Source organism: Pelecanus crispus, chromosome 2 (assembly GCF_030463565.1).
Source record: "Pelecanus crispus isolate bPelCri1 chromosome 2, bPelCri1.pri, whole genome shotgun sequence".
Lineage (NCBI taxonomy): Eukaryota > Metazoa > Chordata > Aves > Pelecaniformes > Pelecanidae > Pelecanus > Pelecanus crispus.
In genome coordinates, this window is record NC_134644.1 from 120,565,163 (window position 1) to 120,578,968 (window position 13,806).

Here is a 13,806-nt window from a genome sequence, read left to right on the forward strand (position 1 = left end):
TGCACCGCTGATTCTTAAAAATGGCTCACTTGGCGGGGGAGGGGGGAAGGTTGTGCTTGCCAGCTAGGTCTCCCTAAGCACTCAGCTCATTTTGTTTGTTTCCATGAGTCATTTTTAGAACAGGCAACAACAATCTAACAATACTTGAGTCACACATAGTCTGGAGCCAACTTCTTAGAGAACACAGCTTTCTTGAGGAGAGCAAGAAATATCCTAAAAGGAAAAGTGCCTCTCCAGCTTTCGTACATAACAAAATTATGTTTAAAAAAAAAGAAAAGTGGTTGATGTAATTGGCTTTTGAAAACACAGAAGACAATCTTTCCTGTCTGTCCCTTCAATTTTGAGACCTAGGAAAGCATGGGACAGCAAGGGGCTGTTCATTTAGGACAAAAGAAAACTAACCCCCCCTTGAACAAGCATGTGGTTCCTAACTGCATGCTAATGCCTCACGCTCCAGCACAGGGCAAGACAAATGTGCAGGGAAATGAGGCGGGGGTGGCTCCCTTTATCAAGCTGTGAAGTGCAAGTTCACTGTACATCTTTGGCTACTGACTAACAGCTGCTCTTACAGGAACAGCCTTCCTGCTACAAAATACATCCAGTCCTGGCTTCTGCTTCTCAGTAACGCCGCCTTTTCTGAAAATCAGGTGCCAAGAGATCTTCCTAAATCAGAGGCTTTAAAACTCCACTCGCACTTTCCTTCCTGTGCTCACAACTCCCCCAGTTCAACCCTAGGTGCACAGGGGCTGACTCAGAGTTCCTCTATGAAGAGAAAACTTTTTCCGCCTGCTTTTCTCAAAAGCAGCTCAACTTCTAGGATGTGATAGTTTGTTGTGGGAAGGCCCCATCTCATCGCCTGGAAACAGCGTTATTAGGGAGTATCTATTCCAAAACTCAGCAACACAGGCATAAGTCTTCATCTGACCTCCTCAGACGGGAAGGGCTTCAGCTAAACGTACTGTGCTGCTTACAGCACGGGGAGTTCTTCCTTCACCTAAAGGAATTGTTTGTTCAGAGGCTATAAACAGCTGTTCTGGATTTGTTAAGAAGGAAAATATACTACACAAACCACTACGATAAATACAACTCTATGCAGCATGAATAGACTATGAAAAAGATCAGTTTATATAAGAATATATAGGTGACAGCTGAATAGACCTGCTCTCAGTAAAACACGGCTGGATTTTTTTTCAGCCATGAAACAGATCAAAATGCTAACTCCAAAGAGCCAAAACATAATTTTTGTTATCTCTACTGAGAAGTGGCTAGTTTGAGAAATAAAATACTGTTGCCCCAAATGTGTTTATCTGTTTAAGCTAAGAAAGTTGCTTCATCCATACAAACAGATGCTGAATATTAAAACAAACCTCACTCAAAAGCACCAATGTGGGAGGCTGTTACAACAAAAACTTAGTGCAGATAGTTGGTTTGTGCATTTGACAGTATTGGCTAATAAGGCTATTTCTCTATATCACCATTTTTTCCTCTGATTTGTCCTCTACAGTGCAACAAAGAAGAAAACTTCCTTTTTAATGCAAATACTGTAGGAGTGCCAGAAACAAACTTTGTACATTTTTTTAAAGTTTTCAGAATTATCATTTTTCTAGCTAAGCACAGACGATTCAGATTTTTCTAACCTGTTTTATTCATTTCAAGCACCAAGCTTTAATCTCAAGAGCATCATGCTTAACTGATGTTCTTTTTTACCGTATCGATTGAAAGCAACTGTTCTGTATCTTTCAGTAGTAGCAACTGCGCCTTACGCTCATGTCTGCTCAGTGGAAAGCTGAGGTGAGGTAAGCTCAGCTTTTTTCTCCCTGCACAGCTGCTTCCACTTGACTGGAGTGAGTCACTCATCTTGTCTCTTAGCACTGTGTTTGGCCCTTAAGGGGAAAAAAGAAAACTAATGCAGGTAAGTATCATTTTGCTTTGCACCACCATGGTTAGTGCACAAATTGTTTATGCGAATGCACTTGACCCAACATATTATTAAACAACACAAGGACTAAGAAGTCACCAACCATGTCCAATACAACCTCACTTTCTTGCCCCTTTTACTGAAAACATGAAAGTAGCTGACCACAACTGTAAACTTCAGCAAAGATGTAAACTTTGATACACTAGGGACAATTTGATAACCTAGGGAGACGACTGCAAAGGCAATTTAATAGGGAATAGCAAGAGCACAGTGGAAAAGTATCTATTGAGAACATATTTGTTGTTTAACAGTTGTTCTGCTTGTATGGGTAAACAAAGGCTTGGGAAGGAGTTAATTTAGCTACAGAAACATCTTTTGTAGCTACCTCTGGAAAGAGGGGACAAGGAAAAGGTCTCAGTATGGACTATAAACCCATCACTGAAATCAAATATATAAACTGAATATATTAAAGCTTTCAATTTTATTACACTTAATTTCTTCTGAATATCTTACCCTTCTCTCCTGCTCAAGGTAAACCTAAACATGAGAAATGGAAGGATAAAGGAGAACTCCACTAAACGTGGAGTACATTTCGTCAGAGTCTGTGTAGGCCAGTTTGCCTCCTGTTACAACGACGTTTACTTCATCTCCTGCTTTGAGGTGAAGAACAAGGTGGAACGTCCCAGGACCACCACAGGTCCGTTTCCCCGAGTAGGGTTTGTGATACTCCAGCAGTTCCCTTCTGTACCCAGCTGTGTGGAGCTGAGCCACGCTTGCGTTGGAGACAGACAGCACTGCTTCTACGTACTCATCCCTCTCCGGGGCCAGCACAGCTGTGATCAGGTAGCGCCCTTCATATGGTGATGTGAAAATGCCTGCAGAAGAGAGACAGACTGAGTTTTGCAGGGTTATTCAAAACAGAGAGACCTCTAAGCATGATGACAAACATAAAGTGACATGGGTTACCCATTGCTACGTACAGATAACTATGACAAGGTTAGCCCGGGCAGCCGACCAACTGAGAGCCGTCATGAAGGCAAAGGGTTGCCGCTTTTGTGTTAGAGCCCACCAGTCCCTCAGGACATAGGCATCTCTTGTCCACGTTCAGAAACCTTGTGGCCTAAGCAGCTGCCATGACTCGGAGCTGGGTGAAGAGGCGAGAGGCACCTATATGCTGTGCAAGTCCCCTGTAGGTCAAGGCACATCTAACACCCTCAAGCGACATGACGCTCTGCTTGGGGAGGAGGCAGCCTGCAGTTACTGCTGCTGGGGTGGCAGCAGGCATCGCCTCCCTCCCTCCTCTCCCCGGGGTGACCCAGCTGGCTGAGCTGCAATGAAGCGGGTTAGCAAGGAACCTCACCTCTGCTACCTGGGCTCAGCTGGCCTGAGGTGGGGTGAGGAGCACAACCAGCTGTGCTGGCAGGGCAGAGGTAGTGGTGAGTTTGGCTTCAGTATTACTGGGCAGTTGTGGAAAACCAGCAGTGGCAAAGTGCGTGCCTGTCCACATCCACAGGAAGCTTTTACCCTGCTGTGTCTGGTCTAGATGGATTTGTTTGCTCAATGTGCCAGCAAGGCCTGAGACAGCATCAAACACTGGTAACCCATGTTACTGCCCAGCTGGTATCTCTGTGGGTCCATTCTTTGGCTGTTACCTGTATTGGGGTTATAATAGTCCCCATCATTCACAAGCACTTTGTTAAAGTGAACCACGCCGACATCACTGGAGAAAGGCTTCTGTGTAAGCCCAGCAGAAAACGATACCAGAGAGGCCGCAGCAGCAGCAGGTCCTAAAATGGGTAACAACATGAGTCAGAGTCACATCAGGATGACAACACAGCCCCTCCCTGTAATGGTTTATAATCCAGCGTCTCTGTTCCTGCACATACTCCACTTGGACTAACCCTGTCACTTGAGAGACCAGAATTAGAATACTATTGCTGGCCCAGGTCCCAGGTGTCTCACCATAAAATTTACTGAGCACCATAAAATGCCCCCCTTGGCCACAACCTCCCTTTTTTTTTTTTCCTTCTAAGGAAAAGGTACATGGCTTGTAAATGCTGGCAGTGGAAATTCTGCCACCTCTCAATTCAACAATGCTTCTGCCATGGACCTTCTTCTGGATTGAGGTTGCCCTTGGACGTTTGCACTCTCCGTCACTATCACAATGGCAAAAGGAATGCTAAAGGTGTATACCTTGTGCCAGCTTCCCTAGTCATGCTGAAAAGCTGCGCACAGCTTAGATCTCTTACTTGCTCTGCTGAAGGGTAGTGAAAATAGCTATAAGAAGTAACACTTTGGTGTTAAAACAAAGAGAACCATCACTGGGGCTTTTCTCTCTCTCCAACACTTCTCTTTTGGGGGACTTGTCACTCCACAATTTTTCCTTCTTTTCTCAGCAGATCACACAGACACTTAGGTATTTTATAGTGGCTATCTGCTTACTAGCTAAACACCGCTGTTAGACTGGTGTTGGATAAAATACAGTTTGGACAATTAAGACAAATTGATACTTTTAACAGACTGACTTAAAGCCAAGCGTTTAGCGATTGACCACTTATTAGTCCCATTTTAGTTCCCTTCCCTCTAAACACTTCCCCTAAGGCAGGACACACTGCCAGAAGTAGACACATCTTGTTGCTTTGTTCAGGCAAGCAGGTAAACAACAAACACACTTAAAGTTGTCCTCAGCTGCTCTTTCTGTTCTGCCCTGTTCAGGTTAGGATCCATGTCTTCTCCATGCTGTTTCACCCCTGCTCCTTCTTCTGCCTTGCTTAAAATAAATGTTTGGTTTTCTCTTCCTCCCTCATCTGAGATGCCCATCAGCAATGTTTAATTCAGATTATATCACTTAAAAATTGAAGTTAAAAAGTGACGAAACTTCATCTAAAATGTGGATATACAAATGCTCTGCTATCCACTTTTTTTTTTTTAATAACTTGGCATGGCAGGGTGGGAGGGGAAGGCAAGGGGAAGACATGCCTGCAACTTCAGAAATGGCAAGTAACTACCTTGATTTCCCTCAGGGGCTAGTAACCAGCTGCCTCATGTATCTTTGGAAATCTCCTTATTCAGTATTTTGTCTCACGCTCAGAAAACAGACAGAAGCCCTTTTTCATTACTCGTACCTGCCAGTGTGCCTGCAGGTGCTCCTGTAAGCTAAGATGAGGTTATTTGAAAGGACCAAATCATAATTGCAGGAAGTCTACTTACTTAAGCGGCTTCTGTAAAGCTCCACCACCTTACCACCACGCTACTTACAGAAAGCATCTCTTTGTATTCTCAGCTTACCCTGAGACTCAAGTCAACTGAAAATGCACCTCAACTAACATCTTGCTGGCTCACTTGGAAAGGTTTCTCTCCCCTGCAGTCATACTGCACAAATGGCACAAACTATTTGCTGACTGCCCAGAAATGCTGTCCTCTCCATTTGGAGTAGCTACACTTCTGTTCAGGTTGGTGTCATCTTAATAAGGGAGCAACTCCTGCCCTGGCTTACCATGGCTTCCTTCAAGATTTTCCTGCACTAATTGCTAGAACAGTTATTAGAGTTTGCTGCTGAAATTGCTTCAGATCTGCAGCCTAGTTTAGCACTCCATCTGTGTTTGTCCAAAGGAGAAATCTTAAACCCATCTAAATATCCTGTAGATCAGTTCAGGAGGCAATGTAAGGAGGCACAGTAAAGATGCAATGTGTCTATGCTCTCTAACCCTCTTCCCTGCTTCCAGCTGGAACTGCGCCTGTTTGAAGCTTTCACAAGTCCTACCAACAGCTCTCGACAGTGCTTTTGCAGAACCTTTCAGAGAAGTGAACCACTTTCTCTTACATGTCCCCACTTGCAAACACTTTTCTTCACACAAAGATCAAAATTCAGCTTCTCTAGGCAAGGTCCAGGCTTGGAAACTGCTTTCACTTAAGCAGTTAGTGTGGTGGAATTATAAAAATCGGGAAGAAAAGTTTTAAGGCATTTAAAAGCTGGGAACCACATGCACAGCTCTGATGAAGAAACTGCTAGGCAGACAAAAGGTTTCGCAAAAGATTCAACCACAGTTTTACAGCTTCTGGGGGAGGAAAAAACTCTGACTTCAGATGTATTCAAGAAGGTTTCACTTGAGAGAGATATATAAGTAAGCAGGGGCAGGTATGCGTGTTCATGGCAATCTAAGCTAGTATAACGCATTCTGGGGAGTCAAAAGACCACAGAAGATACATGGGTGGCCTTTGTTAGGTTACATCTACTTCCACCTATCTGCTAGTTGTATTTCTGGTTCTCCACCTCTCTTTTGACTTCCCAGCACATTTCATGCCTCCCCCAGAGCCCAAGGGCCAGAAGGAGAAAAAGAAGAAGAAAAAAAAAAATCAAACAAAACAACAGTGCACAGCACAGGCACGTTCTATCAAGATCAAAGGACAAAAACAATAAGAGAGTGTGATGGTGCTGCTGACAATTGCTCAGCAACTGGAACGAGGGCTCTTCAAGAATCTACACAGAAGAGACACCATATGTGTCAGTATACACTTATGACTCCTTTGCATAAAGGCAGGAGTAGGGAGGATATGTCGGATTTCCTCTGCTTGGCCAATACTCCTAAATCTACATGAGGGCAAAGTGCATAATTTCAGTTGGAGCAAATGGGACAAAAATATGAGCAATTTATCACTGCCTCACCTTTTTTAAGTCTTCAGTTTGACTCTAACGCATCTTATTTTCAGGAACATTGCCTCTGCTTATGGGATGGCCATGCAGCACAGCACAGTGCCACACTGATTTCCATGAGCCAGTGCTCAACAAAGCTGGGCCCATAAGCTCTGCTCTGCTAAGTCACAGCATTTCTGATGCAGATGATAACTCACTCAGCGTGTTATGAAGACACAGCTACTTTTCTCCTGAGTCTGTTAGTAACAGCTCTTTCTGCTCTTACAACTCCTACCTTTCACATCGCAGCAAGAGGTTTGCCCTAGCACTTACCTACCGCTCCTTACACAAATGTCCCTTACACCCCTACATCCCCTACACCATCCTTCAGCACGCTTCTGTGAACTGCACTGTCCTTTCATGCAAACAGCAGTGAAACACAACCACTGGTGCAACTGCGGGTGATCATACGTTTTTTTACCTCAACGTCAGCAAACACGCCCTCCCCTGTGCTAGACCAGTGATGTGTACTAATGAGAATACTGCTCCCTCTCCAATGACCAAAAGAAAGAGCTAAACACGCAGCAGAACCTGTCACAAGCACGTCAGGGTAATTTATGTAATCACTAATCTCTTTCTTCAAATCAAGGACCACCTACAACAACAGAAATCTTACATTACAATAACATCATGCCTTTATATTTGAAACGTGTCCTACAGGCTTGCTGCCTGGAGTCACATGGAGAAAGTAAAGATGGTTAAGTATCAGACAAGTAAAAAGAATTAAAAAGCCCAAACCAAAATTAGCCCTTTATCTGCACGGATACATACAGCGCGGTTTGCAGAGCAGTAGGACTCACTAGCTCTGCTGTTTTCTTTATTACACCATGCAAGGAGTTTCTTTTAGAGAGGAGCAACTACCTTCCATTAGAGCTGCAGGGTTAAGGACACAAGCAACACTGCAGACTGCATGAAGGGGGAGGGTGGGGAAGGCAATTCATGCTTTCAGTGAATTTCTTTTCACTGTGACCCTCTGTATGCTGATCAGAATGTCCAAATCCTCTTCTTGGCTCTGTCCTTGCCTAGTTGTATGACCTGGGGTCTTACAAGCATTTTCTCATCAGTTCCCAAACCAGTTCATCAGCCAATTCCTTACTTCTGCCTCCACAATTTTCTTTGCTCCAGCAAACAAAAATTCTCATAACTCTAAAATTGCCATGCTTCAATCACATTTGCTGCTGATGTTTCTTTAAATAAGAATTGGTTCAACTCTTTCTATATTAAAAGGGATTAGGTGGATGTACTTAGGTCCTGACACTTAACTCACCTTTGTCATAAACTCCTTGCTTGTGAACATACAGCTAATATGTAATATTGTACCTTATACTCTCTCATTAATATTTGTAAGTCCTTGAAGTTCTTTACCTACAACATTATATTGTGAGATACATGCAAACAGATAGCTAATGAATCTGAAAAACTCAAGAAATACTTCGGTATTGAATGTATGCAAATCATCCCTCAGCATTCAAGAAGAGCACTGAAGTGGGCTAGTTTAATCCCAGAGGACAGAGTTGGAGCCCTCAACCTCTTCCTGAGCAGTGCTTTCATGTAACAGAAGCTATTGATAAACAGAAATGAAAGGGAGTACTCAGAAGGCCAATTTAATAGTACAAGCTTCTTATTTTAGGAATTATAGTACAAGAAGGTCTGATCTTCTTTCAAATTTGAATTTCAGTACCACAAAATGTACTGGGTGAAGACTGGCAAAGACATCATAAGCTGTGGTCTTGCACGAATTAGATATTAAGGATTCCTTGATGCCTTATTTAAGCATTAAGTTCCTCCTCCAATAAGCCAAAAATCTTCCCTTCCTCAGCTGTTCATTTCCACAACACTGTTAACTGCTGAATTCTGCCCCAGAATGCTTGCTTTCTTTGCTGTTTGTAAGCAGACATTGACAATTAGGGACAGCGTAAACGCTCTAACTCCACAGAAGTCTAATAGCTAGTTGCACCATCCTTACCTCTCTGTTTTCTATGACTGTACCTGCCATTGGGGTTTGCAAGGCATTTTGGGGGAAGTTATAGGACAGATCAGCACCTGTATCTTATATTTAGATAGCTTGGTATATCTTATATGTAGATAGCTCTTCAGGGGCAGGGATCAGGAAAAGGAACTCCTTGGTCAAGCCCACCTCTCTCTGGATCCCAGGATAATAACATTTCTTGCAACATGTTCCACCAAGCAGCAAACAGGCGCACTACCTGCCACACCCTGTCTTTTCAACACTTTTAATATCCACCTACTGTTTCACACAGTTTTAGCATAAACTTATTAGAATACTGCTGTCTATAAATGGCAATAGATTGTACAAAGTGTAAGAAAACCCCCAGGAAATCCATTTATCACAGAAATCTAGACACCTATATTGGCTTTGCTGGCATGAAGATAAATGAACATTTCTTTACTTCTTATCCTCTTCCAGAAGCCTCATCTATTGCTGCGTGTTCTTACCACCACAATTCTCAAATGCAAAAAGATTGCTTTAAGGCTAAGAGAGATTTTTAATTATAAAGTATAAATATCAGAATTACAGTGTGAACTCTTTACAACTCTTTTTGTTAGTCCCCAGACCAGTCTTCAGGCCACGTATCTGTGATTTTGTTAGGGCCATCAAACTAAGTCCCAAGGGTAGGATTTTGGATGCCATAAAGCCCTAATGTTTTATTTTCATCTGTTTCTCATATTTCCTCAACCAAATTTAGATGAAATCATTCTTTTTGAAGAGGGTGTGGGAATATTCACTTTGATCCAGGATACCATTCCCCAGGGTTTGATAATATCTTGTATATGAGGCTGCAGGGCAGGCAGCACCCAATCAATGTATTTATCAAGGCCAACTAGCATGTCCCACACAAGATTTATACCTGTTTACCATACAAATCCATAAATGAACGGTGATATTAACAATTATAAAAAATAAAAAAACCCACCAAACCAAGAAAACTGCGTTTTGAATCTTTTTAAACTGTCGTGTCAATGGCAGCACTCCTGCTTCCACTGAAGTCAGGAACATGAGCCCTCATGACTCTAACAAAGCCAGAAACTCTCCCATGAAGAGGACCAACTCATGCACTAGCTCAGATACTAACAGTGCTTCAAGATCTTAGTCTCGGCCTTACTCATGTCTTATTAAAGAAATATTAAGATCGTCAGAAATAAATATATATTTTCTCATTTAAAAGGAAAAAAAAAGGTCAGTACTGACATTTGCTAGGAAACAGAAACCCTCTGTATTTAAAAAAAAACTGAAGTAAGTAACAATAACCTAAAATTAATTATTTTTCAAAACCTCAAAACCCCCATATTTTCAAAGGAGGCAGATTATGTTTTAATGCTTAGGTATAGCAAAAATCTGCCAGATTTTCCTCAATGCTAAACTTAAATACTAAAAATCAACACTTCTTTCTCTCAACTGTGACTTTCCAGGGACTGAAATCAACATTAAGCACCCATGTAAAGAATTTCCAGGGAACAACTGCCTTACCTTGCGAGTCTGTGGTAGGAGGAGATAACTTTGGATATCCTACAAAGGAAAAGTAGTATGTGTGACACAGTACATAATGGAATACATTATGACAAAATATCACTGCAGTCTTCTAAAAAGCATCCTTTGGTACCAAACAGCAACCTACCAAAATAGCTACCAAACAGAATCTTGTATGAAATACTCAATTATCATTAAACTGGGGTGGTCATGGCAAAGAAAAACAAATTCTTACTATAATGTACTAAATCCACTGCAAGCACTATGGCAAGAAAAAAGTAATTTAAGTTTCCCTAGTGGCAAAGACTGCTGTAGTTACCAAGGATTTTACATCAGCCTTGTTGGCTTCATGCTTTGTGCAGCTTTGGCAAAGGCAACAAAACTGGCACTGAATGTGTTTCCCCTACATCTGTAGCCAGCTGGAAGCTGCAAAGGCTCGTTCACAAATCGTCTCTGCTGTAAGCCCATTCCCAACAGCAATAGCTATAATGGGCGCCCATGAAAGGCTGAAAGGTGGCTGGTAAAGAGCAACAGATCTCAGTGTCACCCCCCTAGCAAGACCTGACATGTCCATTGCACTTAGATGGGAGTGATTCACTATTAGTTTGGTTCTCTCACCTGGCGCTCCAGCATACCCTTCAGCAATGGGCATGGTACTTTGACCAGCCTGACCATCCACACTTCTAAGCCGTCCTCTTCCTGACATTAAAACAGTGCCAGGAGGCCCTGCCTCTCCAGTCTCCAAGATGATCCCGGTTGTTCCAGGCAGAAATGGCACAGCTCCTGACCCTGGCAGTGCTGGGCGTGGAGGAGGTCTCGGCTGCAGTGGCTGGAGCGGGGTCCTCTGTCGCGGGGGTTGTATCCTTGGCCTTGACGGCAGCAGGGATATGCCAGGTTGGGGCTGCAGGGGTGGTCTTGGTGGCAATGGCTGCCGTGGTACTTCTGAGCGCCCTTTGCAATGACAAAAGAAGAGGAAAGATACAGAATTTTTCACCTAAAATAGTATATAAAATTGCTTATTTTTGTAAAAAAATACTTTAAAATAAAACCAGACTAATTTTGAGGCCACCTTTCCCCTCAGACCCAAGACTGCACTGACAAAACTCCATTCCACTCTTGCAGTACTACAGACTCCCCTCTTTCCCAGCCTGTGACACAGGGAAAGGAATGAAGACAGCCTGGGGACAGGACAAGCAGCCATCAAATAACCTGTGAACATTCACCTGCTAGTCGAGCTTTGATTTTCTGCACCAAGTGGGCTGTGTACCACACCTATTCCCACCAGTGCCTTCATCTCCACTGCGTGCTCTCTCTCTGCCTTCACTTCAGTTCTCCTGAACCCCTCCTGCCCATCGCTCCTACTTTTGACTCTGTACTCACAACAACTAGCACAAGGCTGACCCATCAGCACTACCATAAAGAAAAGTATCCACAGCAAAAAACCTGAGTAAACGAACACCGACTTACAGATTTTTTTTCCCTACTTTGAAAAGCAATGAACTTAAAATTCCAAGTACTCCCATTACTAATATTTTCTGACAACGAAGGCAGCACCCTGGGATACAATCTACCAGAAAAGTCTTTATTGTTTAAAGAGAAGAGATACCATTAAAAGACTTTTCCAGTAGGGCAGCCAACACATATGACATCAGGGTTGAACAGCACTGACATGGTTATATTTGTGTATCTGGTCCAGTTCTAAGCCCTTTATAGGAATTACAGCTTATTCATAAAAATGAAGTCCTAGATGACATTTAAGGATGCAATGTCCTCCCAAGAATGAAGCTGAATTACATCTACATTAAGAACAGGAATTTACAAATGTGTAGATTTCAGCAGAGGCAATGACAGCTTTTACACAGAGTGATTAGAATTTCATTCTAAACTAAACGTTAGCATTGGTTATTTTGCTGTATTTTGAGACTAAAGCATGGCTTTAGGTGCAGGGATGGAAGTGAGTTTCTGGGGAAATGGACAAACATCCCCTTGCAAATTTATCTGATGCGACTCGTCACACGAGAGATGCTTGCCATGGTCCACAGTGGAGATCACTGCTCTGAGGTCTCAGTGGTCAAAATGAAGCACTTCATCACCGTCCAAAATCAGCCTGAGTAAATTCATTCAGTGGCTAGGGCTAAACCACATGGCTGTGCCTAGAAGCAGATGTGGTGTGACGTTTCCCCTGGCTCTGCTGCACAGCTGGGGACCCCCAGGCGGGCCTTACACTGCACCTTTGGACAAGAGCTTACAACCAAGTCACTCAGGTGTTGTCGGTGACACACAGCGGGGGTCCAGATGGTGTCGCTGGTAACCCACGTGCTGTTTCGTGACTACTTGACACCTGCACTTTACTCTTGTCAATCTCGTTTCTTGTTTTCAGTCTCATAAAAAGCCCACATAAGCCCTCCAGAGTACTGAGAGGCTGTCTGAAGTCATAGTCTCGCACCACCTGCATTTGTTTGCTAGATACGCCTGCTAGAAAAAAATCTTCCCGAGCTTTGCTGGCTGACTTGAACTGTTATGAGAATTGAAACTTATACAAGCAATGCACCACAAAGCTGGACTGAAGGTCACTTGGTAACTCTATCCACAAGGCAGAGGACCAAGGAGTGAAATGTTCACTTTATACAGATTAAAATTATCTTCATAAAAATCCCAGGATTAAAAAATCTTATAAAAATTTTCAAAAAAACCCAGTTAAAGTATCAAAATGAATTGTTTAACAGAGTTGTTAACTTAGTGAGACATCTTCTGTCCATGGTGGGATAGATTTAGACCTTCAACTAAGATCTTCAGATTAACCTCATTCAAAACACAAATTGACAAAATACTTTACCTTGGGGTGCACGTACTTGTCATTTCTCTAGTCAATTAAGCTGAGCTTTATTACGACAATGACTTGGGCTGACACAGCAAAAATGAATACATTTCTCTGCTTGCTTTTCTAAACCTTTAAATAACAATCAACAGCTCAAATCCCATATCCTGTGCAAACTGCTTCCTTGCATGCAACATCAATAGTGCAATATTCAAAATTATCCCAACTACATCTCTATAAAGCTAAATCCAAAATTATCTGCCTAAAGCTCAGCTCCAAGTGCCAGTAATCAGATATGTGTGGGTTGAGAGGGATCTGATCTGGTCTGCCATCTTTACCAACCTTTGTGGCCTTTCCTACTGAGATGCATCATAGCAAGACAAAGTACCAATAAACCACTAGATAAAGGTGATAACACTGGGGCCACCCTATCCTGATGCTGAATTCCATAACATGTGTTTTCAATTCACAAGGCAATGAGAAAATTAACCCCCAACAAAGTGGGGTAAATCTAGCTGGACCTGCTTCAGCTTTGCTGAGCAGTGGACAAAACAGAAATCTTCCCCATCATCTTCCCGTCTACCTGGGAAGGCAAAGAGCACAGCTGAGATCATTACACAGCTGAGAACAGTAACTGTCCTCAACAGCGGCATCCTTGCTGCTCCAGTTGTCATCACTGGTGTAAGTGACAACTTGGTTACCACATCACACAACAGCTTCTGCTCTCAGATGCCCATCTGCAACTGAAACAGAAGGAAAGGTTTCCCTTCCCGGTTGAAAATAAGAAAGCTTTTGTTCCCCTCCCCCTCTTAAAAACATTTTATTTTGTTCTGTTTATTCAGTCAGGCAGCTTTAATCTGCAATTTACTTCACTGAAGGAGGAATGA

At 42.8% G+C, this 13,806-nt stretch overlaps 1 protein-coding gene across 1 annotated transcript in view; it reads right to left on the reverse strand.

The window, feature by feature from the left end:
• Positions 1-2,455: 2,455 nt before the first annotated feature.
• EMILIN2 (elastin microfibril interfacer 2) overlaps positions 2,456-13,806 on the reverse strand; it is a 34,151-nt gene continuing 22,800 nt past the window's right edge. Inside the window, exons 5-8 of the mRNA XM_075706129.1 lie at positions 10,720-11,052; positions 10,102-10,140; positions 3,571-3,705; positions 2,456-2,793 (exon numbers count right to left, since the gene is read on the reverse strand). Coding sequence (XP_075562244.1) covers positions 2,456-2,793; positions 3,571-3,705; positions 10,102-10,140; positions 10,720-11,052 — 845 coding nt within the window. The remainder of the gene's footprint in view (positions 2,794-3,570; positions 3,706-10,101; positions 10,141-10,719; positions 11,053-13,806) is intronic.